Genomic DNA, 24,842 nt, shown 5'->3' with positions numbered 1-24,842 from the left:
CCACTCAGAGTGCTGTATTCGTTTCGGGGCTCGTACTCCCACACACACGCACACAGGGAAAAAGCAAACCGGTGACAAACCGAGTCAGGCTTTTAACAACAGGCCACAGTGTCAGATGAAACGCGGATGGTGCTTTTCTTGCTCTCACTGTTTGTGGTCCGACCAGACGAATGGCCAGGCTTGGTCAAAGTGACTCAACGAGAGGGTGTATTCACACCAGCACAAAAAAAGCATCAAACCCTCCCTTGCCTCTTTCAGGCCCTGGCAAGTGCAGGGGATCCTGAAGAGGGGGCCTGTGTGTGTCCATTATCAAGGCAACCTATCTCCTCTTGGTGCTGAGTGCTTTTCCAAGGTGTACAGTACAGCTAGCCAGACAGAAAGGACTCCATTCTTCTCCCCACCCCAACTCTCTGCAGAAGTGCAGCACTACCTCGGGCTCTGGTTTCTGTGGTCCTTTTGTCTCGCGCCACCGATCGAGGACACAAAATGGGTCTGGAGGCAACCCAACACCGCACCCTCACGTTTCTCATCACCCCTGCCGAGCTTCCAGCCCATGCAACATAAAAAGGGAACCTGTTTTCACAAAGAGAGATTGAAACACTTAAACAGGTGGTTTTGTTTCATGATTACTGTCCATATTTGTTTCACATAATGACAGCAACGATGCTTTTTGTACGGCAAACTCGGAAACTCGCTTCACTCTGTCTATTCATGTAAATACATATTCATCACCATTACCTGATACTGGATACAGTACTACCATCTCCTCTGGACCCTTAAATAGGCATTTCCCGCTCACACTTGAAACTGTCCCAGGTGGGCTGCCCAGTAAAGTAATGCCATTGACCTAGTAATGTGAGCAGCATACCTCCCTCTAAGTAACTCTGTACTGCATGCACTGGACCCGAATATAACAGAGGCCTGTCACAGTGGAAGCTGGTAATCGGAGCTTTTCACTACGGGTGAAGGTATGCTGCTGGTAACCACAGATTTGCCATTAGATATGTGCGATACCAAATCTGACCTTCACTATCAAAGGGACACAGTATCTATACAAGATCATGGGCCAGTAGCTGGAGGGATTGGTGTTTGTGGATGTGTATGTGCAAGAGAGAGAGAGAGAGAGAGAGAGAGAGAGAGAGAGAGGGAGGGAGAGAGAGCAATCAATCAATTTAGCCCAAGCAAATCACCTCAGTGATTGTTATTCCACTATAGAATATAAGAGAAAAAAAATGCACAAAGCATAGACCAAGAGAATAGCGTTGTACCTATTTTTGTTTCTGCATTTCTGTCGGCAGCAGTGGCCTAAAGGACGTAGAGGAGAGCTTGTGTCGGGTAGGCTGCTGTTTTTTATGCCCAGTCTGGCTGGCTAACGGTATCCACTGTGGAGCCCTTGAGCAAAGCCTTCAAACTGCCAACATCTCCAGAGGAACAGTGGAGGACTGTGGTTAGACTGGACAACTCCCAGGTGTAAATGTGTGCAACTGTATGAATGTGAAGTAGGACATGACACGGAAAAAAGCATGCAGTCAGTTCTCTGTGGATAAGTAAACTTTGAAATGCTATGGGTAAAATTATGTCATTCTAATCTGTATTCACCACTCACTATCATATGCTGTGAATACTGTAGCTAGTGTGTGCATGAGTTCGGCATGAACAGCCGCTTGACTTGATGGCTCCATAAAAGCATCTCTCAGGTCTCTGTGTTTCCTCCTGTGATGCCTGCTGACAGACTGGCACCGCCTTGTCAGCCAGCTTCATTTACGGGGGGCAGTCTGCCAGTCGGCTCACCCACTCCCAGCTTTCGGACATGCCAGGCACAGACCCATGTGAGGCTTAGGAAGCCAGTGTGGAAGTCTGGTGTCTGGCCTGCTCTTAGCCCACATCAGTCTGTACGTTAGTCACTTCTGTAAACCTTGTCATGGCACAGGCAGGAGCTCCAGACTGGAGGATTGCCCGTCTCTTCCTGTGTCTTCCTGGCAGACAGCAGCGTAAGCAGAATGGACTCCACTCAGAGTCTGTGTCTTTACTCAAGTGTTTCAGAAGATAGCATGAATGGTAATGTTGAGGAGTAAAATTATAGTAGTCTCTTATAAGCATCTTAAAAGTAATAGTCCATGACCTTTTTTATATAAACACATGGTGGTTTTCTTACATGCTCTTGCCAGTGGATATAACGCAACAGTGATTCACCCTACACCCAGTTCATGAAAACTTGCTGTTCTAGAGTAAATGATAGTTTTATGTTTCTTCTTTGGATGCCATAAAAAGAGTAACTGTGCTGTTAGCACGAGCAGTGATAGCCACAATGACCGAGGAGCCAAAAAATAAATAAATAAAAGAGAAAGAGAGAGAGAGAGGGAGAGGGAGGGAGAGAGAGAGAGAGAGGGAGAGAGAGAGAGAGAGAGAGAGAGAGAGAGAGAGTGAGAATGGCCTACAGAAATTCAAACTAAGAGAAAATCCAAGGTTGGTGTTATTATGGCGTTCTGGGCAAGACACACCCACAAGCCCTCACCCAACCACAGTCCTAGCCCTATCTATCTATCTATCTATCTATCTATCTATCTATCTAGTAGGTATTTTACACACTTAATGACCTCAAAATATGGGCACCAAAATGAATTCATAGTGTCATCATTTTATTGATATCAGATCTTTTGCTGAATGTTTTGCTGTAACTCCAACCAAACTGTGATACTGGATTGTTCCTGTCTTTTTCAAGGCCTTCTTAACTCAAGCTTCATCAGATATGTCAAATCAAAGATGCATCAAGTAGTGTAAGACTTCTCACGGCGATACAAAAAAGAAAACACCAGCATCTCTATCACAGCCCTTGTACACAGCCAGATCTCACGCAATGCCTGCCTGTAGGAGGCTTTAGTGTCTGCATGGAAATCTGTGTCTGTCACAGCTATATCTAATATTTAACACCTCTGTGAGGAGAGTGGGGGTGGACAATTTGTGGTCAAAGCGCAGAACACGTACAGACTTCCTCTCTTGCTGGAGGGGGTCAGTCATGCCTCTGAGTGTTCAAACAGCCAGTGTCTTTCATATTTCCACACTGTACTTTCTGTCCTGCAGCCCACCTCTCTTCATCTGTAGGCCTTGATGCTCAGTACCAAATTGCTGCTCATCAGGATGTAACCAATATGTAATATCTAATTAAATATAAACTGGCAGATATCAAAAACATGCCTACTCAGTGCAGGAAGAGGGGCAAAACACATTACATACATTTTTGTACCTACACTTCTCCATATTTTGTATAGAGCATATTGTTGAGGTCTAGTGCAGAATTGAAAAGGTGACTAGATGCAGTTTTTGGTGTTTATACAGATTGCTGATTATTGTCATTCGGGAAAAAACAGATTTTGGCTACTTTCAGCTGTGTTGTGAATGCAACTAAAAATTCACTTTGGTCTTATAGTTCTTCAGCTCAGTATTTTTACTATTTGGTGGTGACCCACGCCCAAGACTATATTATTGCCTGACTCTGATTAAGTAGACGCAGCCTTATGGAAATATATGCTGTTAAGCCTCCACACATGGTGCACTGGCTATGATGGTCGTCATGTATCTTATGATAGCCTGTGATTGTACAGTCACTTTACGGTAAAATGCCGCTGAGTCATACTGGTGCAGATAGGTATAAAGCCAGTTTTGTCTTTGCTGTGGTAAGGATGCTGCTTGTTTGAGGCCCCGTCTGTAACTCAGCACAAGCCCATGGCTTGGGTGAGGGTTGAGAAGGAATTACAGGCCATTTTGTAAACAGAAGCTGCAGAGCAGTAGCTGGGCGTGCTCTCTTCAGGAAATTAAAAGCCATGGCTACTTCCTTCAGTCTCTGTATCCTCTCTCATCTGCTGCCAGTACAGTTAATGAATAGCACACTAATAGTGTCTGGCTTCTTCCTTCCACTGTAGATTGAAGAGGTCATTCACCGATAATACAACGAGTTTAAATAATTGGTCACAGTCACTGAATTACTGTTAGCTCAGCACAACTGAGGAAATCACATTTGTTGGGATATGTGAATCACCGTAATTTTGTAATGTCAGAGACAGTATGGTGGGCTTAGTGCTTCTTTGCTGCAGATGGTAGCTTTATTCTCAAAACCTGCAGTCACTCATACCTGCAACAAACTGAAAAAAAGTTCAACTGTCCTCACATCTCCCCGTTGTGATGACGCAGCTTTCTTTTGAAGTAGTAACAAAAATTCTGTTCATTTCAAGACAGATGACAATTTTTGGAACCACGACTTGCTCTGTGGAGAGGAGGGGTCAGTTGTTTCCAGCCTCAAGAATAAGAGTAAAATGTCCTGATGTGTGTCATGCAAAAAACCAAAGTTCCCAGTTCTAATTGCTAAGAAGTTATGTTACCAATCTATTTTGTTGCAAATACGTTTTGCTGCATCCATTCTGGACACTGTGCATTCTTAAGGTAGGATGCTAGATGGCAAAATCAACAAACTACTGCACTTTGACGCAGTTGATGCACACTTGACAAAGCTGTGTAGTTAGCAAAGTGTGTTTTGTTATCTTCTCCTAAAACCTAGTGTGAGTGCCTTGCAAAATGTTTCGGGACTTTGTTCCACTAAGGCTGCAGAAAGAAGAGGGGTCTTGCACATAGACAACAGAGGCTCTTGTAAATTCTGTTAAATGTAATGTGTTTAGCATAGAAACCTATACAAATGCTCTTTTACATATATTTTTGCATTTAAACATTTTCAGTTAACAAGTCACACGTAAAAAAGTAGATTCTATCTCGTTGTGCTTGACTTGAATAATGGAAAAGTTGCATATGAAAGTCAAGGAGAGCACGTGCATGGTATTTCCAGACGGCAGAGTAAAAGCAGGCATTTGGCGTACTTCTCAAAGCAATAAAGGGGAACAACAAAGGGTTTTCATCCAGAATGGAATCCTGGTCACACACCCGGAGCTGCCAATGTGGTCCTCTTGGGCTGTTTTGGAACATTCGTCTTTTCGCTATTCAAATAGTTTCTCTGCCTCACTTGTGTCTAGAAGAAGACCAGGGAAAAACAAACAGTGGGAACGCGCAAAGAAGTGGCACAACACGCAGACGTGAGAAGGCTCAGACATGTCCAACTTGCCACCTCAGGAAAATGCTGATGATTACGGTAAATCTCAGTGCATGGTTGACATGCCAGACACTTCAAAATGATCAACAGATTTTCACTTTTTTTGACCTTTTGTTTTTCAGTGTAATCTGTATTTTCATAACCTGTCATTTCACAGGCTTGGAGGCATGCCAGCATAAGAGCATCTTTCTGATGTTTTGAGATCTTCTGTGTATCACTGGTGATGAAGGTCACATTTTTCCATCAAAATATTCACTGCCTATTTGAGTTCACCAGGTGCAGTCAGCTCAGGGGTCAGAGGTCGTGGCTCATCCTAGTTAGGAATCCCACTGCAACTGCCAATAATCACAGAAACAGCATTGTGCTGTATAGGGGATGATTTTACGGGGCCTTAGGGAGCAGTATTAAGAGCAGTAGCCAAGGTGTTTATGTGATTATATGGCCGTTATGTCACCAAGCCTGACATAATCACAAGAACCTTTTCTTTATTTCATTGCTGCCAGGAAACAATGCACTTCTGGTACAAAACTCATAAAGCTAAGCTAGAGTTGTGGTATGCAGGCAGGGGATGGTGGGCTGAGGGGGTTTAGGTAAGAAAAGCACTTTGTTTCAGAAAGTCCTTGTTTTGAGATGGATGACCCTGAGAGTAGCTATGCCCATGTCTGAAACACTGTTGTCACTCACTAATTAATGACATGAGGTTTCGCTCAGCTGACATTAGCTGCAGTAGGAATGATTTTATGTAAAAATCCACCTGATTTATCAAACTAAAGCACAACTAGGAGTTGCACACAGAGAAGAGTGTACATCCTATATAAATCAGATATCATTACCCTGTTTACTCAAATAAAATTGGTGTCAGATATGTACACTAATGGGAAGTCTTTTCCACCAACATGAAAAGATGAGTTCCTTTGGTAGTCTTTGGTGTAACGCATCACAGACTGGACAGGTTGCTCAACATGAGCACAAGGTGTACAGTTTGTTTTTCATGTCCTGACCACAAAAGTTTTCCATCAGGGGCAATAAAGTTCACTGAGTTGAACTGTTTACTAATGTCATATTACAGGATTTCTGGGTGTTGAGAGTTCAAGTTTTGACACGCTGTTGCTGCCAACAGTACAGTACAATCAAACAGTATCAGGTATCAATAGGTTGTTTATTAATACTTCATGCATTCCTGTTCACTCAGGCACATAGCACATGTGCTGAATGTATGAGTTTTCACGGCTTTATGACTGAGGTTAAGTTTAATCTTGACCCTTACACACCCACACACTCTCTCTCTCTCACACACACACACACCAGTAATACCATAATGAAAAGAAAATTCTCAGCTAAACCACATTCCAGACCTATTTTTGCCATGTATTTATTGTTCATGAAAATGTTATTTTATTCTTATTTGAGTCTCAGATACTGTATGTACAGGTGGTGTGTTTCTGTTCTAGTACTTATAGGGCTGTGTGGTGGGAGAGGAAGTGGTACTCAGTAGGGGGTCCCTCATCTCAAAGTAGCACTTTAACACTTCATACACAGCGGTGCAAATCACAAAGGTGCTGAATGAGAGATGTGAAGTGAAGGGGAGCCAAACCAAATGCATCATTTGAGATTTTGTGGCCTTGCTGCTGTGGGCTCTGAAAGAGCTACGCGCTCTATCCACTTCCCGGGCTGGATTACAGTAACTAAATAAAGGCGTTGTAACTCCTGGGTGGATGGCCTTTGTTCCATTCATCAGCACTTTGCATTAGTCACCACAGTTCAAGGCTGATGCTCATATCCTGTTACAGTGAATTACTTGCTTGCACACTCTTTTGCAGACCTATTAAAGGTAGTGGAGGTAATTGGGCAGGCCTTCTGAACTTTGGCCTGTCATTACTTAAGGAGTGTGTTTGGTAAGTGGTCAGAGTAGCAGCTTGTGACCGGAAGGTTGCTGAATTATATCCTCTGACCTGCTGGGAAAATCTCAGAGGGGCAGAGAGAAAAAATACCATCAAAGGGTAATCTGAGAGTAATGCTGCTGAACCTTGATACTGGCACTAGAACCGCAGAGGCCACCTGCATATGATTGTAGCTATACTGGGCATCCAGCTGCAATGTGTATAAAGCCCATCTACTATCTGCAAATATGCTCTTGGCTAACTTGCCAGTTTACATAAGAGCTTAAAAAAGACTTTAACTAGTCCTCCAAAGTGCATCTTAGGCCTGAGCTATATTCAGTGAAACAAAGAGGATCTTACACTGAATGTATAGTAAGTAAGTAAGTAAGTAAGTACACTTTATTAATCCCACAAGGGGAAATTCCAATTTAAGTTACATCCCGTCCAAGAGACACCAAACAGACATGACAAATACAGGGTTACAGGATCAGGAGAACTTCGGGTCAGCCACTGTGCGCGGCGCCCCTTACATTATAAATTATTAGGGACATCTCCCTGATGTTGAGTTAAACTTTCTTTTTGCACAGTCCATTGGCTCAAAACATAAAGCAATAAATGATAATGGCTTGTAGAAAGATTCATGTAAAGAGTTATGTGTCTCTAACATTTTGTAGCTTCATCCCTGGTTCCTAGTGTGGAAAATCTGCTGTATGTGTCATATTATTTTCATTTCTCAAATATGAGGAATATTTAAGATAATTTAGGGTTTTCCAAGGCAGACTTTGATTGGAGACAATATTCCTACAAGTATACTGGCCGTGTAAAATGTGAACTCTCTATCATTTGGCAATGATTTAAGATGTGGCAACATTCTTGTCACAGAGTCTGAGGAGGTCGGAGTAAGCATGTGGATGTTTTGGGAGAACTGGCCAAGGGGCATGAGAACTTAAGTCATCAAACAACAAACAGCATTAAAATTTCTTGCCTTAAAGAAACAATCCATATTTGCTTATAAATAAATGCCCATTTGAAATGCTACATCTAATGGATATACAGGGTGGAAAATTAAAGTTTTGGTGTAATTCTTCCAGCCACTCACAGACACCTCCTTAAATCAGTAAATATTTGCCTAGAAGATACGAAAACCATTCAGCTGCTTCTCTTGATTCATTTGTCATGTCCTCGCTTCTCAGTGAAATAGCCGTTTTTGTCGTGTATGACTAAAGATCGCGGGTTTTCTCATGTTTGAAACTTGCTTGGGCTTTTTGGCCTGTTGGTGGATACTGGATGATGATACTGGATATCACTGTTAAAACAAATCATTCCTCAATTTCCCAATTCCCCAGGTTCATCAAATGTGACCCAGAAATGTGTGAGATAGTGTGACGCTTAGGGCCCTGTTAATGATGTTGGCGCTGTGGTAGGTCAATACGGTTTATATTAAAAATGTCACATCCCAGTGTCAAAATCCATCACTGTCCCAAGTTTCTTCTAAAACAGGCCAGCAGAGGCTCAAAATCTGTCTGTGTGTCAGACAGACAAACTGAGCCCAGGCTGTAGTTCCTTCCCTGATCTTCAATCATGGGGAACAAAAATTTACAACCAGTGTGACTTACACCAGTCATAGGGATGTCACAGTCACTGTGGCCACTGTTATTATGTGTGTCTACCAGCCTCTTAGCTCAAACTATATGCTGCCACACTGTGCTTTTAACTTTCAACAGTCCGTTCTGGTGCCAGAGTAGACAAGTGACACTGCTCACTAAACGTTTTCGTTGTTAATAAGTTTTCATATCACACGATGCACATGAAGTAACGTGTTTTTGTGTGTTTCTGACTCGAGCAACAACAGTTTGGAATTAATGCGAAGATCAGGGTTTAGCATCAGCAGCAACAGCCACCATGTCTGAAATGACATCATCAACAGAAAATCCAAGGACAAATACACAACAGTACAGGACACACTGGTGGACTGATAAGTAAGTCATCTCTGGGAATTGCAGTGCAGAAACACCACAGCAATGACTGTCTAGCATCACAAACGCAAGAATTTGCATGCCACCACTTCAAATGGTGCCACATAATCCTTAGCCAGTCATCACCATGCAAGAGCAACAGGAGATGTTCATGATGTGATGTTTCACTGGTGGACTATTTAAGTCTCTGCAGCCCAAAAAAAAAAAACAAAACAAACAAAAAAAAAAAACAGCCTGTTAGTGTCAAGGTTTGTGTCAGCCTAATATTTGCTCCCAGTGTTGTTTAACCTTCTGTGCAAAGGTCTGTCCAGATCACAGAGAGGTCAGGCAGATCAAGCCCAGAGAGAGACCGCTGTGCCACATTCCACATGTGGCCTTCATCACAGAAACCATGTGTGCCTTTTTGCTGAGAGAAAGCCCTGTAAGCTCTCCTCCATTAGTTTCTCTACATTGGGGAATCATTTCGGCTTAGGGTATGAAAGTGCTGAGTATCTAAGTATTGACTGTTGCATTCAGGCAACAGTTGATGTAATGAAAATTGGTCTTCTTAGTGATGACTTCTGGTTGGAAGACGTGCCTGGTATGAGTCATCTGCCAATTTGAGTTTAATGCAAACCATTCTTGCATTTCCACATCATCTAAACAATATGTACATCATTGTTGTATTGTTGTTTTTGATATTTTTGTTGCCTGAACTCTTGATCACCAATAAACTAATGTAGCTGCATAGTGGTAAAATAATTCCTATGCAACACCGATATTCAAGAGAAAAACACATACAAGAGGCTGAGAATTTTAACAACTATTTATTGTTCTTTAAGTATGTAACAAAATAATTGCTATGAATAAAAACAGCATTTTGCTTTGTACAACTAAGTAAAAATGTTTACACATAAGCAACACTAATTGTACAAAAATAATAGTAACATTGGTACACAATAACAAAAAAAAGGTAAAAACGATAAAGAACAGAACATCCTCACGTCAGTGTGCAAACCGTTTATACAGATGGACACGCCCCATTTCTTAGGCAACGAATCCCGATAAATTATTTAAATAGCATTTATCTACACACTCACACACACAAATCAACCTTTTACAAACAGCTAAGACAAAACAGAACAATAATTTATCTGCTAGAAAAAGCACTGGACATACATAATAAAGCAAAATTATTTGTAAAAACTCTCCCATTGTGCTGTCTTTTTCACTGGGGTTGATCACTGGATTGGGAGTTGGGTTGTGTTTTTAGAAGAAATGTCATATTATTTACAGCTCATGCTACAGTAGCAATAAGATGTCCATTTCAAAAAGCATATGAAAAAAGTACTTAGGTTGTGTTTTTGTTTGATCAAATTATACAACAGCAATGAGGTAATATTTGTACATCGAACATTTCCTTTGTTTTTCATCTCTCTCTGAAGAAAAGGCACACAGGTCACATACGTTTCATACTAAGCAGCCCTATCTGAAGAGTTGTTTAATACCTAATTCTCTTTATAGAGCAGGAGATGATAGATCCTGACAGGAGCATGCATCCTACTGCTGGCATCATTACACCTGCCTGTATCTGACTTGGGTCGGTTTTTACTGTGGTACTGGGTGAATCTTTAACTTTGTTAAGTTACTCAAATTCTCTTTGCTGCCTACATTGTAAGCAAGAGTCAGTAAATTAAATTTATTTACACAATTTCAAATTTAAAAGCCTCTAAAGCTGAGGAAGATACTTCTGTTTTATATTTCTCATCAATCCATACCAAGGCTTTGATGTAAGAAGGGGGTGTGTTTCAGAGGGAAAACTGGCTTTGAGATCACTGGCTCTGGCAAATTCTGTTATTCTAATATGACCCTCCCATGTTTTTTCGTACTGGTTTGATATGCTAAGATGGTCACTTCCATCTCACCCTGAGAGTTGTTCAGTTAGCCAACATCATTCTAACGCTTGCCACAAAGCCAGTGACACTTGCAACCCTGTGAGGTCAAAGAGTAGCTAATATATTTTGTAAATGCGTACGTTTGTAATCTTGTATCCACAATACTAAAAAGCACACAATTTCTTAACTGCATCTAAAACCAGCCTTCCACACATGCATGAACACAAACATCCACGACATAATGTTCCTCCTATTTCGCACTCACTCTGATTTTACTTAAACACAAGCCCTCTTAACAGAAAACAAAGAAGCAAAAAAGACATGTCATTGCTTTCTTCATCATTTCGAGTCCTCAATCGTTCAGAATCTACATCCTGGCAGATCTGGTATAGCAAAGGGAGTATTTCATCAGTCTTTTCTTTGGGATGTCCATCCAGAAAGTAAGGTAGAAAGGCACAGAGGCAGAAGAGGAGAGACAGAAAGACAGAGAGGGAGCAAGAGAGAGAGAGATGTAAAGGTTTGGAAGTGCATAGTCGTCTATGGGGAGCCGTTCCCGCACAGAGATGAATGAGGTCTTTCAGAGAGCAAGAAAGCAGGGAGAGCTGGGATAGAAAGGTGTTGGTCTCCCACTGCCAAAGCAAGAGGGCATGTTTTTTTTTGTCCCAGCTCTCCCTACTCTTGGTGGATGGTAAGGGTGGGGGAGAAGGGACTCTCTGATCCTCAACTGGCAGTCAGCCGGTTGGTTCTTTGCCAAAACCAGCTTCAAGTTACCCTGAGGCTGACCACACGCCCTTCGCCCCGTCCGAGTGTGCGTGCCGCAGAAGAAAGAGTTGCGGAGATAAATCGGTCCTGGACTTTGCATCGGAATACATAAGTTCATACTTTATACAGAAAGGTGCATTCCTCAGAGCTTCCTGCGCCGTGCATTTATGCATCTGTAAAAAAAGAAAAAAAAGAAAATAGAGGAAACCGTGATTGGTTTGTCTACTTGTCAAAACAAGCTATTCTATCGTAACTGACTGACTTATTTTTTACTCTAGAGAATCGCAAACAAAGCCAGCAAGCATTTTGATGTTGAATGGATGTTGATGTGACCAAAATGACCATTGGTCTGCACCAGTGTTGAAAACTTATGAAAATTTATTGCTTGGTTGGGTTGACATTGAACCTGCATGTGAAGTAAGAACAGGGTTGGTACTGTATTTAGGGTTGGATGTGGTCACCAAACGCTTGCTTGGAAATCACTCATTACTGATTCTCTATAATTTCCTTACCTCTGCATTCATACTTGAGGTCAGAGAAGTATACCATCTCTTGTGAGAAGACAAAAAGACCTAGTCTGCCGCCTGCATATGTCTTGTCGTAGATGCTACCAGAATCTGCCATGATCTTCTTGCCCTCGTACATCACAACTCTGCGGGAATCAAGATGAAAAGAACCTTGGTGAGATACACAGCTGAGATGCCTTATTATTTAAACCACAAATAACTTGAACCGCTTGTACAGCGTAAACATGCAAACTCTCTCCTTTCCTTCGAGGATTAATTAATAGCCCCTGCCTACCTAATATGTCCTGTTCTTGGTCTGTGGATCAGATGCCATCTGTAAGCAGTGAAGTCCTTCCATCCAACATTCTTAGGGTCATGCCAAAGAGTGCGGACCTAAGTATGGAGAGAAACAGATGCGTTTTTCATTTCAGGTAATGCAAATCGGGCATTAAATTAGTTCTTTGTGTATTTAGAGTGCCTCCATAAAGTCCATCAGCTGTGTTACCTGTCCTGGGGTGTTCCCTGTGTGCCAGAGGGCGTTCCTGAGGTGCTCCCCTGGGCCAGTGGTGGAATTGACCACTTTGATGGACAAGCCAGAGTAGCCCTGGGCCTTGGTGGGTTTATTTGACCAGTAGGTCTGTGTGATCTGCTTCCACATCACCACATAGAACCTGGAGCTGGACTGGTAGCCGAACACAAAGCCAGCATAATCATCATCCCTCTCCGTGTTGATGAAGAATGTCCCACTGAAGTCAACGGCATTGAACTCATCATAACCTGATGAGGAAGAACACAGAATTAACAAGCTAACCTTTTACAAAATTGATTGCAGTTGCACAGCAGTGCAAATCAAAATGACTCCCACGTATCAGTTTACTTACCAACTGCAATGCCAGGGTCACAGTTGACTGTCTGGACCAGCTCTTTGCCCTGGTGGCGAACAACCCAGTTGGGATCGATCTGAGAGGTCCCTTTGGGGTCCAGAGGAACCATCTGGAACTTGCGGAAGTCTGTCTCGCTGATGGCAAAATTTTCTGGACAAACGTCATAGATGTCGGGCACGTTGTCTTGGTCAAAATCATCTTTGCAAGCGTCTCCACGGCCATCACCTGGAAAATATATATTTATTAACCTCAATAGGCAGCAGATCACAAACAGAGCAAATTCATCTGACAAATCAGGCTGTGCCAGTGTACTGTGGCTTCAAAGCCCTGTAGGATAAATGTGTTCAGGTGAAACCATGTTCCATCAAACTCACCATCAGAATCCAGCTGGTCAGGGTTGAAGGCCAGTCTGCAGTTGTCTTTGTCATCAGGGATGCCATCGTTATCGTCATCATGATCACAGGCATCTCCCTTGCCATCCTTGTCGTGGTCAGCCTGGTTGGCATTGGGGATGTAGGGGCAGTTGTCCAAGTTGTTCTGATGTCCGTCCTCATCAATGTCCTGGTTGCTGTCACACTTGTCTCCAACACGATCATCATCTGAATCCACCTGCAATGGTTTGGGCAGTGTTAGCAGTGCCCCTAGTACTAATGTTATGTCTAAATATACAGCTTGAGAGGAGAATGGAGCATTAGTATGCTAACGTTGGTGATTACATTCCACAGTGCTCATTTCATTTCACCATGGTGCTATTGGGCAGCCCTTTCTCTTTCATCTCCTCTCCTCCCCTGCTTTCATTAAGGACTCGCTTTAGTCTGCAATCTCTCTTTGGCTCTGTAAACCTGCCAAGCTCAATTTGTCCAAAATCTGCCGGCGGTTTTCATCTCCTGACAATCAAACATCCCTCCACACGACTCTCACTCCTCCTGCTCCAATCTGCTTGATGAGCACCGCCAGCCTCACCAGCCAACAGCAAAAGCATGCTAGCCATGCTCGGGAAAACTAGACAGAATAGGGGCAAGGGGGAAAAGAATGGGAGGAGGTGGAGGAGGGGGATGGGGTTTGGGGATTTAGGTAACTATGTAGAATCAAAATGGCATTGTAGAAGATCTGAATAGGACCAAAACATTTGCAGAAAGGACTTTACTGCCCTTTTTGTACTCCATAGAAGAACAAAAGGAACAATATAACTGCTTGCAAGTTTGAACTTGTCTGTTTGAGCCTTTAATTGCAGTGTGCAATTCACTCTTTTGAAGACCACATGTGTGTGTGTGGATTTGGACTCACTTTGCAACTCCCCACTACCTCCCTTTACCCCTTTACTGAGTCCCGTTGTTCAATGCATTCCTACTCCTCAGTGTAGCATGGCACAGGTGGACTGGGCAGGCCCGCGGTGAGCCGATGGGGCATGCACACAGCCTAGGGCCAGCCCATTCCACAGTACTAACCAATGCAGGGCCTCTTTTCCTCACATCAGCCACATAAGCTAACGTCAATGGGCCATTGAAAAAGGCCCCTAGCCCCCCACCACGCCTTACTGAACTGATGTGCCCTTGAGCTGTGCATGGGATTTGCTCCACCTTCACACAGGTTGATATAGCTTAGACAATGACACAAAGCTAATACCTGAGGCTCTCTCTCAATTGAAAGAGATATATGCTTAACTGCAGAGAACAGCAGGGAGATGAATTGGATTATTGTTAGCGGGTGAAGTGGAAAGAAATGGGTAAGGGTGGTGTGCATTTGTGTGAGTATGGGTCTGTGTATGTACACACACCTGATCAGGATTATGTTCCAGAGGGCAGTTATCGCACATATCTCCCACCCCATCCAGATCTGTGTCTCTCTGGTCAACATTGTACACATAGGGGCAGTTGTCCTTCTCGTTCAGAATACCTGGGGAATGAATCGCGATCCATGTTAAAAGCCAATTCCTCATGGTTGAAGTTCAGCATGTTTTAAAACAGCATGATTTCCCCCCCAAGACAGACAGTAATGCAGATGTCATGAACACCATTACTATATATGTTTCAGGTCCTCACCATCTCCATCAATGTCCACAGCACAGGCATCTCCCTCTCCGTTGTTGTCTGTGTCTGTCTGGTCTGGGTTGCTGTTGTAGGGGCAGTTATCACAGCGGTCACCCACATCATCACGGTCATAGTCATACTGCCTGGGATTGTAGATGAACGGGCAGTTGTCCTGTTTCAAAAAGAGAGGGGGAGGGAGGGGGGCAAGAAATGAGAAAAATGGATTGATTTTCAGGTGCATGTCATTTGCTGTGCCCTGAGTGGATCTATTTACAGGGAAAAAGAGATCTGGGATGAAAAGGTGGTTTATTTTTAGGCTCTGTCCCAAATCTAATGTTGGGATTAGCAGGACACACTGTAGCTCCTTCAGAGTTGTACCTCTGTACTGGAATTTGAGGTTTTGGCTCAGGCCGGGGAGAAACATTTGCCTTCCTGCTGCAAACCCCACCCCCCCACCTCCACCTGCCTTCTTATTAGACAGCATGAATGATGAATATAAAATTACACTTGCAGGCTAGAATCCAGGGGGAACACACACATACAAGAAACAAAAACACTGCCTTGTGTATTGTACTAGCCGTAGCTGGAGATTTCCACCTACCCTGTCATCAGGAATGCCATCGTTGTCGTCATCATTGTCACAAGCATCTCCAATGCCATCCTTATCGTAATCTTCCTGCCCAGAGTTAGGGAGGTTGGGGCAGTTGTCCTGCAATACAGACAACATCAAGTCAGGCACTGCATATATCAGTCATAATCCTTAATAATCATAAATGCTATATATAGGCTTCATTTGACTTTTAATATACAAAATTTTACTCATACCAGCCCTCAAGGCAAAAAGTCTTCACCAGTAACACTCTTTACTAACATTCATCCCCTTGCCTTCCTCAGAGTAATCATGACCTACCTTCTTGCAGTGGTAGGTGGCGTTCTCGACACACACCAGGTCTGCATTAGGCCATCCATCCAGATCTGTGTCTTCTCCGCAGATGTGGCCGTTTCCAGCATAGCCAGGCTTGCACTCACAGCGGTACATGGGGTCAGCGAAGTGTCCCAGGTAGTTGCAGCGAGCGTTTTTGTTGCAGTCGTGGCTTCCATCGAGGCAGGGATTACGAGGTGTGCACACCTAGAGGAAGAGAGGATAATGGCCTGTTTAATCGATCATTGCCCAACTTAGTCGCAGACACTCATGAGTTTCAAGGATGTTTTTTGGCTCCATGGAACTCAGAAAGACAGGCATTAATATCAGGTCATGCATTGGCCATGTAGTGTATTTGTAGATCTGTGAGTCATCAGTGTGACACATCGGGGCATTTTACACTCTGCTGTTCTTACCTGTTTCTTAGCAGCAGCCTCCTCCACACCCCTGCCAAAGGGCTGGGGTCCAGAGTAGCGGGGCGGGCAGGGCAAGCAGTTGTAACCAGGATCTGTGTTCTCACAGCGGTGCACACCATTGAACTCAAAGCAAGCGTCAGGGACCTCTTTACACTGTTTTTGAGGTAAAAGGAACAATAGAATCATTTGTGAATATTAAATTTTGATGATGTTAGTTGTTACAATGTGCAAGAAACCAAATAGGTAGCCTGATGAATCATAACACAAGGGTATTCTTAATTACCTCATCAATGTCCTTGCACTTGATACCATTGCCAGTGTAGCCACTAGGGCACTTCCCGCACTTCCAGGAGCCATCAGGGGAGCTGGTGCACTTGGCTCCAGCAAAACAGGGGTTGGAAAGACACCCATCTGAAAACAGCAACGTTGGCTCATAATCAAGGCACAACATTTTAAAGAGCCCAAAAATCATACATGTATGTGAAGCTCATATGTAGAAGCTCAGTTAACAGTTCAGTTAACAAATGTCTCACCAATAGGACAGTCTTTCTTATTGCACAGCTGGGAGTCCTTGGCATCACCAACACACTCTTTACCACCATATTTTGGTGCAGGGTCATTGCATAGGCGTTTACGGGTCTGGACGCCGCCTCCACAAGTGACAGTGCAGGTATCCCATGGTGACCAGGGTCCCCAGTTGCCATTGACTGAGGAGGACAAAGAAGAGACATGTAAATTATCAATGAATGTCCTTACTGGGTAAGAATAATAGTTGCTTGCCAGTCATGTGAGCTTATGCATATACAGGTAAATGTAAATGATGAAATGAAAATTTAATTAACTTGCGGGCCTTACTGGGGCATGGAGACTTCTGACACTTCTCAGTTTGCCGGCCCTCTCCCTCACAGTCCTTGCCTCCTAACTGGGGGGTGGGGGAGTTGCAGAGGCGGATACGGGTGATGACACCGGCACCACAGGTGACGGAGCACGACGACCACGGTGACCAATGGCTCCAGTTGCCGTCCTGCTTGACTGAAGTCAGCAAAGAAAGGTCAAAAGTCGGTGATCAGGGGGCAAATGAGAAGGTCGTTGAAATAACATTTCAACTAGCAGCATAATAATGATGAAAGAAGAGGGAAGCCTTTTCCAAATGGGGGAAACTACTATAGCTGCTGAACAACATCTGCTTGTTCAGTTATGTTTGGTTGAAGGATGTGAGTGGGTCATGTTAACTCACAGCGCTTGTCACACTCCTGAAGGTAGCAGTCGCGGGTCTGCACAGAGGTGCCCTCACAATTGTTGTTGATGCGGTCGCAGGAGCGCCCACGCTGCTGGATGCCCCGCCCACACGACACAGAACAATGAGTCCATTCAGACCAGGGCGACCAGCCATCCTCTGCATAGTCACTCGCTGAGAAGGAGGGAGAGGGGAGAGAAAGAGAGAAAAAGAAGAGAAGATGGAGACAATAAAAGAGCTATTCCGCAAGAGAGCAAAGACCCCCCTCCCCTTCCTTGGCCCTAAATGAGGAGGGAAAGCTCTTAAAGCAGAGGGCTAATAGTGTGGATTTAGCTGCAACTTAAACAGAGAGAAGGCCCTCTGTTTAGAGGGAGGACTGAGATCAACACACTGAAAGAAAGGCAAGGAAAACAGAGAGGGGCACTGTCCTCAGAATACACAGGGATGCCCCATTGACTTATGTTTTCCGAAAGAGGAAATAGATTTTGCTAAAATGGCCCTGGACGTGTAATGACTTCAACAAGTGGCCAAGGTAGGAATGAATGTGACTCCCCCTGTTTATTTAGGTTTTAGGGAAGCACTGCGGCCCAGCATGCATAGGTATGCAGAACATGTCACTTCGCCTCGTGCAGAAGATGGCTTCACTAAACAGCCAACCAATTTTCCAGCCCACTTTAACCAATTTGGCAAATTATGCCCATTACAACTTGAAGATTCAAAGATGTTGTGGGGCACAAAGCGCCAATGTTCCAAAAACATAAGCAGTCTTTCATTTGCTGGGATGTTATTGCAGTTAAATCATCTCTAAAATTAACAAGCTTTCTCTTGAATAGGAACCTTTACATCTGGGGAAATATTTGTGGGTTTTTGTTTTATATGGCAAATAAGATTGAAATGGCTCACTCAGCAAATGGGGCAGTGTGTGAATACCCTGTCTGTTTTAGAAATATATACATTCCAGTTTACATGGGCCATTTATATAGTAACTCAGTGCAGGTCTACATAACTAGGCTTATACTCTCCTTTGGCTGTACAGGTTCTGACAATATGAGCTGCGTTTTAGAACAGGAGTGATCAGTGTACTTACGTGTTCCACAGCGTGGGCAGCACTCGCCATCAGGAACAGTAGCATTAGCACAGGGGATCAGGGGACAGGAGATCTTGCGGCAAACAGTAGCAGAATTCTGCACAGAGTACGGAGATAAAGTCCATCGTTAATCATAAGCTTAAATGCATGAGTGTCCCTCAGGTTGTAGCTACACATTTCCTCCAAGTTCAGTTTCCCATTTTGACACTGTGGGACTGTAGACATAATTAATATGCAAACCAATTCTAATTAGTGCATCTTTCAAGGCTGTTGTAGTCCTGCACAAGGCTTAATCCCTGTCCATGCAACCATCCAATTAAGTTTCTTGCTTCACACATGGGTTTTGCCAGGTGTACTGTGCCAGAAAAACAGCAGAATTTGGCTGAAAATCTAGACCCCTGTGGACAACCACCTGCCCACTGGGTCAGGGTAAGGTGGGAATGAGGCCAAAGTCCTAATAATGGAAGTTAGTTTCACTTTGGAGCTGGACTGGGCACTGAGCCCCAGACAAGGAAAGCCAGCCTGCCAACACAACCTGTGTGGGTACACCATGAATGACTAAAGGATAAAAACTTTAACTATCCATGACAATGTCCTTCCTGCTGGATGTGATAACTGACTGGGGAGGGGAAGAGAAATGAGGAGAGTGTAAGGGCAGAGGGGAATCAGGAAATAAAAACTTGATTGTGAAAGGCAGAGGGATTTTACCCCCAAAGTGTTTTTCTCCTGAGCTTATCTCTCCTTTTTGCCCCTTGTCTGAGCCAAGGTCTTGTTGTTAATTAGAGGCAAGGCACTGGTGTAAAAGTCTGGTCAAGTCCCTCTAGGCCACACTACAGTTGAATGTCTGACAACACAATGAGCTGTAGTCTCTTCATTACCACAATAACTGCTGTTGACCTTCTGCCAGCCCTTCAATTAATCAATTGAGTGGTGGTGAGTGTTTTGTCTCAATGTGTGTCTTGGGTATGGTTGTCTTTATGTGTGTGTGTGTACAAACAAAGGAGCACCATATGCATCCACCCACGCGTGTATTAATTTAGTTAGCACCAATATACTCAAGTAGACCGTAGCACAGTCTTGAGAGCTTACTTGACAAGTGCACTCGGTGCAGTCGTCAACCGTCCACTCATCCTTGTTCTTGCGGACGATGCCATTGTGGATACAGACACCGCTGTGCATGCCGATGTGGGTTCTAATCAGCTTGTTCTCATCAGTCTGTGACACAGACAGGCAAACACACAGATAATAGCATTGTTATTTTCCATGTGGTCATAACCAGAAAGTAATTGAGGTGCAACATCATGTAGGATGAGGTTTACATTAACCCAAACAAGCACAACATTTCACAATATGATATCGAAACAGCTTTGGACATTGTTCTGAACTGATATAAGAATGAAATTTAGCAGGTGACACCTGTAATCAAGTATTTGCATAATAATGTACTTCATAGGGATAGATTTCAAAAGAATTACATCCACCAAAATGGTTACTAATAAACAAGCATTCAATTTCTCAGGAGATTCCAAACATTTTTTAACTTTATTTACTGTATTCCTCTCCCTGAATGTGATTTAATGAACCTATCCAATGATATTATTTTCTAGACAAATGTACATAGGTGGTGATGGAAAGTCTTAATACTACACACATGAAATATACAGACAAACAGACAGACATCAGGTAGACAGACAGACAGGCCGAGTGTGGTGGGTTTACTTCCTACCAGTTTGCGGAGGTCATTGGACAGCTCTTTGACCACCACCCCAAGTCCCTTCAGCTCTTTAAACATGCTGGCCAGGTCATCGCAGGTGAAGCCACAGACCATCTGCAGGTCTTAACCACAGGAGAAACACACAGAGTGAATGGTGATGAATGGAGAATCTAGCTAAAGTTTTTCATTCCATGTAATTGTCAGTGTTGTTACTAACGTGTTGATCTATTATTCTTACATGCTCATTATAATTCTGTTCTGTTCTATTCTTGTATATTCTGCTGTATTCCAGTTTAGTCTGGTCAGTCTGGTGTAGTCTAACCTGCAGTGTAATCACCACATCAGCCTAAAGCTGAGGGGGGGTTTAACTGGGTATAAAGAGGTCCACATGTCACAGCCACAGCAACAGTGTTTACCTTTAGTCTTATGGCCAGTGTACTCAGTTCTGATGGCTGAGGAGCCGTTGAGGTTCTCCAGGATCATGGTATCAGTCGGCATGGCTGCAGGATGAGCAATACAATAAATCAGCTGCTACAGTTTTTGCAGTGCACCAATTTGAGCCACAAGCAGTCTCTTCTGCACAGTTCGTCTAGTGATTTAAGTGCATAGTAAAGTATGAGGATATTTGTGCTGCTGGTGTCACATATTTACACTGTTTTGAATTACATTGCATTCTTGAAGGACATACTTCAAGAATGCAACACACAAAGATAAAAAGGTTCCTCTGTGCCTTCTGGTAAACAACTTGCAAGCAAAAAACAAAAAACAAAACAAACAAACAAAAAAAATAGAAAACACTACTTTGATAAGGGCTTTGTGGAACTTGGCAGTTCTGAAAGTGGATGTGTGAGGAATAAACACACAGGGTGTTTTAGTTATGATTACTCACAGTTTTGGCATCCCTTGTTGCGCAGGATGGCGTCCAAAGTTGTTCCAAACACAAAGCGCACGTTTTGCAGCACCCCCTACAAGTAAGGATTCACAGTTTAATTACAACACTGCTTAGCAATAAACGGACCGTCTGTCAATATTTAATCACAGACAGAAGATGAATCATCGCATTAGGTTCTGCTACATGTGCGTATTTTATGAGTTTGGGCACTTTTACGCATTAGCCTTTTAAAATAATCTCTCGGGCAACAACATTAAAAAGAGAATTTATCAGACAGTCTCAAGCCAGTGATGCCTCAGGCTCTTACCATAAACCTGTCTTTCACGGCTCCTTTCCCGATCCTGAGCTGCGCGCTGGTAGGGGTCTCCTGCGTCAGGATGCTCTGGATGGGCGCATCCAGCTCGGCGGTGTTCACCTCATCGCATCCCGCGTACAGCTGCGCCCGGTCCTCCTGCACGAACAGGGTGATATTCTTCCAGTGGCCGGTAGCCAGATCCACCTCTTCGACGGAGACCACCTGCTGCTTGTTCTCGGTGGAGAAAACTATGTCCAATGAGTTTGCCTTCCCGTTGGAGACGATCTCAAACACGGGTCCAGAGCCGTCCATCTTCTCCACGGTCAGGAGGCTTCCCCGGGTCCGTTTGAACTGCTTGAAGTTAAGCAGCAGGAGGAATCCCCTCTCAGCATGGATGGAGTCGATCAGGTCCCTAAAGGCGCCCTCGGGAACTGGGGGGATCAGGTCCGGGTTGAGGATCTTGTAGGCGGGGCTGTACGGGTCGTCTCCTTTCACCAGAGTGACCCCGTGGTTCTTCCTGGGGACTTGGACGAGCTCAAACAAGTCGTACACACTATTGTCATCTCGGCTCTCTGCGGATGAATAATAAGCAGTCAGCCTTTGTCCGGCATTGCATTGGATTTCTATTGTTTGATTTTGGATAAAATTTGGAAATGCTCAAACCACAACGTTTTAACATTGTGAAATAATATGGTTTCTTTTACCGACTGTTGTATTCTTAATATTGTAAGACTTTTTTTTTTTTTTTTTTTTTTTTTTTTTGCAAGTTCAAGTTGAATCACATTGCCTGCATAAAGTGTCTCTAACTCACCTGCGACTCTTACGCTCTCGCAGGTCCAAAGCATCAGTAACAAAAAGATCCCTGCCAACTTCATGGTGAAACACCAACTTGATGCCTATGAGAAACAACAATTTTACCAGTCTCGACGATTATAAAATTAATGTCACTGTCAAGCAAAACTGGAAAATCTACGTGAACAAGTAAAAAAAGTGAATTTTGCTAAAATAAATGACACAATTCAATATCTTCTTCCACTGCAGCTGCTGAGACATAAAAAAAAAACAGACTAAACACATTCCTTTGCAGACAAAAATATTTCCCACTCACCTGCTTAACGAAGGCAGCAGACATAAATGAATAAAATCCCCAAATATGTAGAAATCCAGTAATCCTCGAGAATAAATTTTTAATCGTTGCTTTAAATGGAAAAACAAGTCCCAAATGTAAAGTGCAATGAGATAAAATATCTTGCGTCTTTTTTTGTTGACTGAAAACGTCTTGCTTGTATCGGCCGCTAAAAAACTCTGTTTTAAGCCGAGGGGGGACAAAGTGCTATTTAAATAGTTTGATGCCATTCCTAAGAAGTGGCCTCGTCCAATCACAGTGAGGAGAGAAAAAGGGACGAGCTTATCCTCTTAGCTCACAGGGTGAGGAGAGAGGGAGGAAAAAAAACACTTTCCACTGGGGGACGAGGGACCATCTTCCAACTTCAGTACGGGACTCATACACTTTAATGGACCAGCATTTCCGGTCACTGGGTCTTCCATCAGTCTTGCACAGGCATTTCCAACTCGCAGAGATTCCCCTAATGAAAAGAAAAAAAAATCTGTAGTGGTTTGTAGCACCTCTGTGGTAGTCCACAACAAGTTAGAGAGTTTATTACACTTTGTTAAATCTGCAAGGTATAACCATATTATTCCTAAAAGAAGGTATCACTATAATATTCCTCTAAGATAACATTTTCTGTATGGTTCATACTGTAATTTTGTTGTTTCTCTTTCTAAAAAAAAAAAAAAAAAAAAAAGTATCATGAGATCATCACTCCTTATTGTTTAGACTTGTATTTCCTGAGCAGACGATAAGCAGCATGTTTGATGTAAAAATGCCCACATCATGTCTGAAAGCTGCTGAGTTGGAGCCACAGAAGCTGAATATATCCTCCTCTATCCTCACTCCCAAATTTTCGGACAGCATAAGATGCCTCAGCTGCCTGTTGCTATTCCAGCTCTGTCCGCTAGGAGCCGACGTGAGTTCACTGGAGAGATACCTGAGGCAGCGGCAGATAGTGCTGCACACCTTGATCTGTCCAGAACATCTTCACTGATATCCACATTTTCAGTGTTTTTAGAACATAAATATAACGGAAAAATGTCCATCAAACGGGTAATGTTGTCATGCATCATCACAGTTTTAGTTTTTGTAAGTGGTGAGCTGATCAACCTTATGTCTACCACTATCAAGTGAGGTGTCATTGAGCAAGGCACTGAATCCCTACCTGATCCAGTATACTCTTGTTAACGGGCACTCTTTTTAAAATATGCTAAAATTCATGTGAAAAAAAGCTTTGTATTAATATGTGAAGAGATTTAAGGTTATAGATTCTGAGCTCTGGTAACATCTGATGAGGATTTGTCATTACTCTTGACACTTAAAGGCTAAACCATTAATTAATTAATCAAAGTAATAACAGACAGATTAATCAGCAGTGCAAATTGTGGCCCACAGTGAAACCAGCTCATCCTCAAACTAATCGCTTTTTATCAGTGTCAATCTATGATCGTGCATGAGTTCAAGAGTTGTGACTTAAAATGAGGGTGGAGGGAACATCTCACCAAGCCTTCATGACAATGAATCATAAAACTAAATCAGAAATATATTAGCATATTGGCAGACAGTCGATTTGCATTAACAAAGAAACGTTTTTTTTTTAAAAAGGTTTGGTGAAGGTCTGTTTCTTATAGAAATGGAAAATAATGATAACCATGATTATAAATGGTATCCAGACTATTTCAATTCCTACCACAATACTCTGCAAACATTCAAAATATTATTATGTGGAGTTTAGACATTAATAGTATCCATTCTCTATGCTCATATCTGTGCAGATTCACTATTTTCCAACAAATATGCTCATTTTTGAGACATAAACAGACACTAAAAACACCTGTGGGGGTATAAATAAAACTGGAATGCACTTCACTAGGTAATGGATTCTGCTCATAAACACTAGATATTTACTGATTGCACTAACAGTTTTAAGTTCAGTTAGTAAGTTCTATGTCATTGGAACAACCAATGATCTTTGAACCAGGTATTCAGCATTATTTTGCAATTTTACAACAGCACAGAGACTTTATTTTATGATGAAGAGCCTAAATATTTTTTGAGAACAATTTCCACTGCAGAAAAAGGATCACTGGCAAATCTGAAACAGTTAACGTGTGTTCAGGTCTAAAGCAACTTTAGCCCATGTGTCTATGTGTGAATGCGA

The 24,842-nt window shown here is 42.9% G+C and overlaps 1 protein-coding gene across 1 annotated transcript; it reads right to left on the bottom strand.

Annotated features, from left to right (window-relative positions):
- Positions 1 to 10,571: 10,571 nt before the first annotated feature.
- On the bottom strand, positions 10,572 to 22,867 carry thbs1b (thrombospondin 1b). Its single transcript, XM_030047101.1, has 23 exons — positions 22,679 to 22,867; positions 22,382 to 22,466; positions 21,583 to 22,142; positions 21,273 to 21,348; positions 20,800 to 20,883; positions 20,396 to 20,505; positions 19,759 to 19,884; positions 18,670 to 18,766; positions 17,583 to 17,756; positions 17,201 to 17,377; positions 16,879 to 17,052; positions 16,629 to 16,756; positions 16,346 to 16,498; positions 15,918 to 16,136; positions 15,609 to 15,716; positions 15,020 to 15,179; positions 14,755 to 14,873; positions 13,352 to 13,586; positions 12,975 to 13,202; positions 12,599 to 12,870; positions 12,389 to 12,486; positions 12,100 to 12,239; positions 10,572 to 11,760 (listed from the first exon to the last, which is right to left on the bottom strand). Exons 1-23 carry the CDS (start codon positions 22,700 to 22,702, stop codon positions 11,753 to 11,755), a joined length of 3,555 nt encoding a protein of 1,184 aa, XP_029902961.1. The 5' UTR covers positions 22,703 to 22,867; the 3' UTR covers positions 10,572 to 11,752.
- Between the last annotated feature and the right edge of the window lie 1,975 nt (positions 22,868 to 24,842).

This window comes from Myripristis murdjan, chromosome 24 (genome assembly GCF_902150065.1).
Source record: "Myripristis murdjan chromosome 24, fMyrMur1.1, whole genome shotgun sequence".
Lineage (NCBI taxonomy): Eukaryota > Metazoa > Chordata > Actinopteri > Holocentriformes > Holocentridae > Myripristis > Myripristis murdjan.
The sequence above is the reverse complement of the archived record's forward strand: the minus strand, read 5'-3'. Positions and strand labels throughout refer to the sequence as shown.

Excerpts from the sequence above, each read along its gene's own strand:
- thbs1b (XM_030047101.1), bottom strand. The coding sequence starts at position 22,702 with ATGTCTGCTGCCTTCGTTAAGCAG. Across the intron at positions 12,871-12,974 it reads TGACCCTGGCATTGCAGTTG|GTTATGATGAGTTCAATGCC; the intron begins GTAAGTAAACTG and ends CTTCCTCATCAG. Across the intron at positions 12,487-12,598 it reads CAGGGAACACCCCAGGACAG|GTCCGCACTCTTTGGCATGA; the intron begins GTAACACAGCTG and ends CTCCATACTTAG.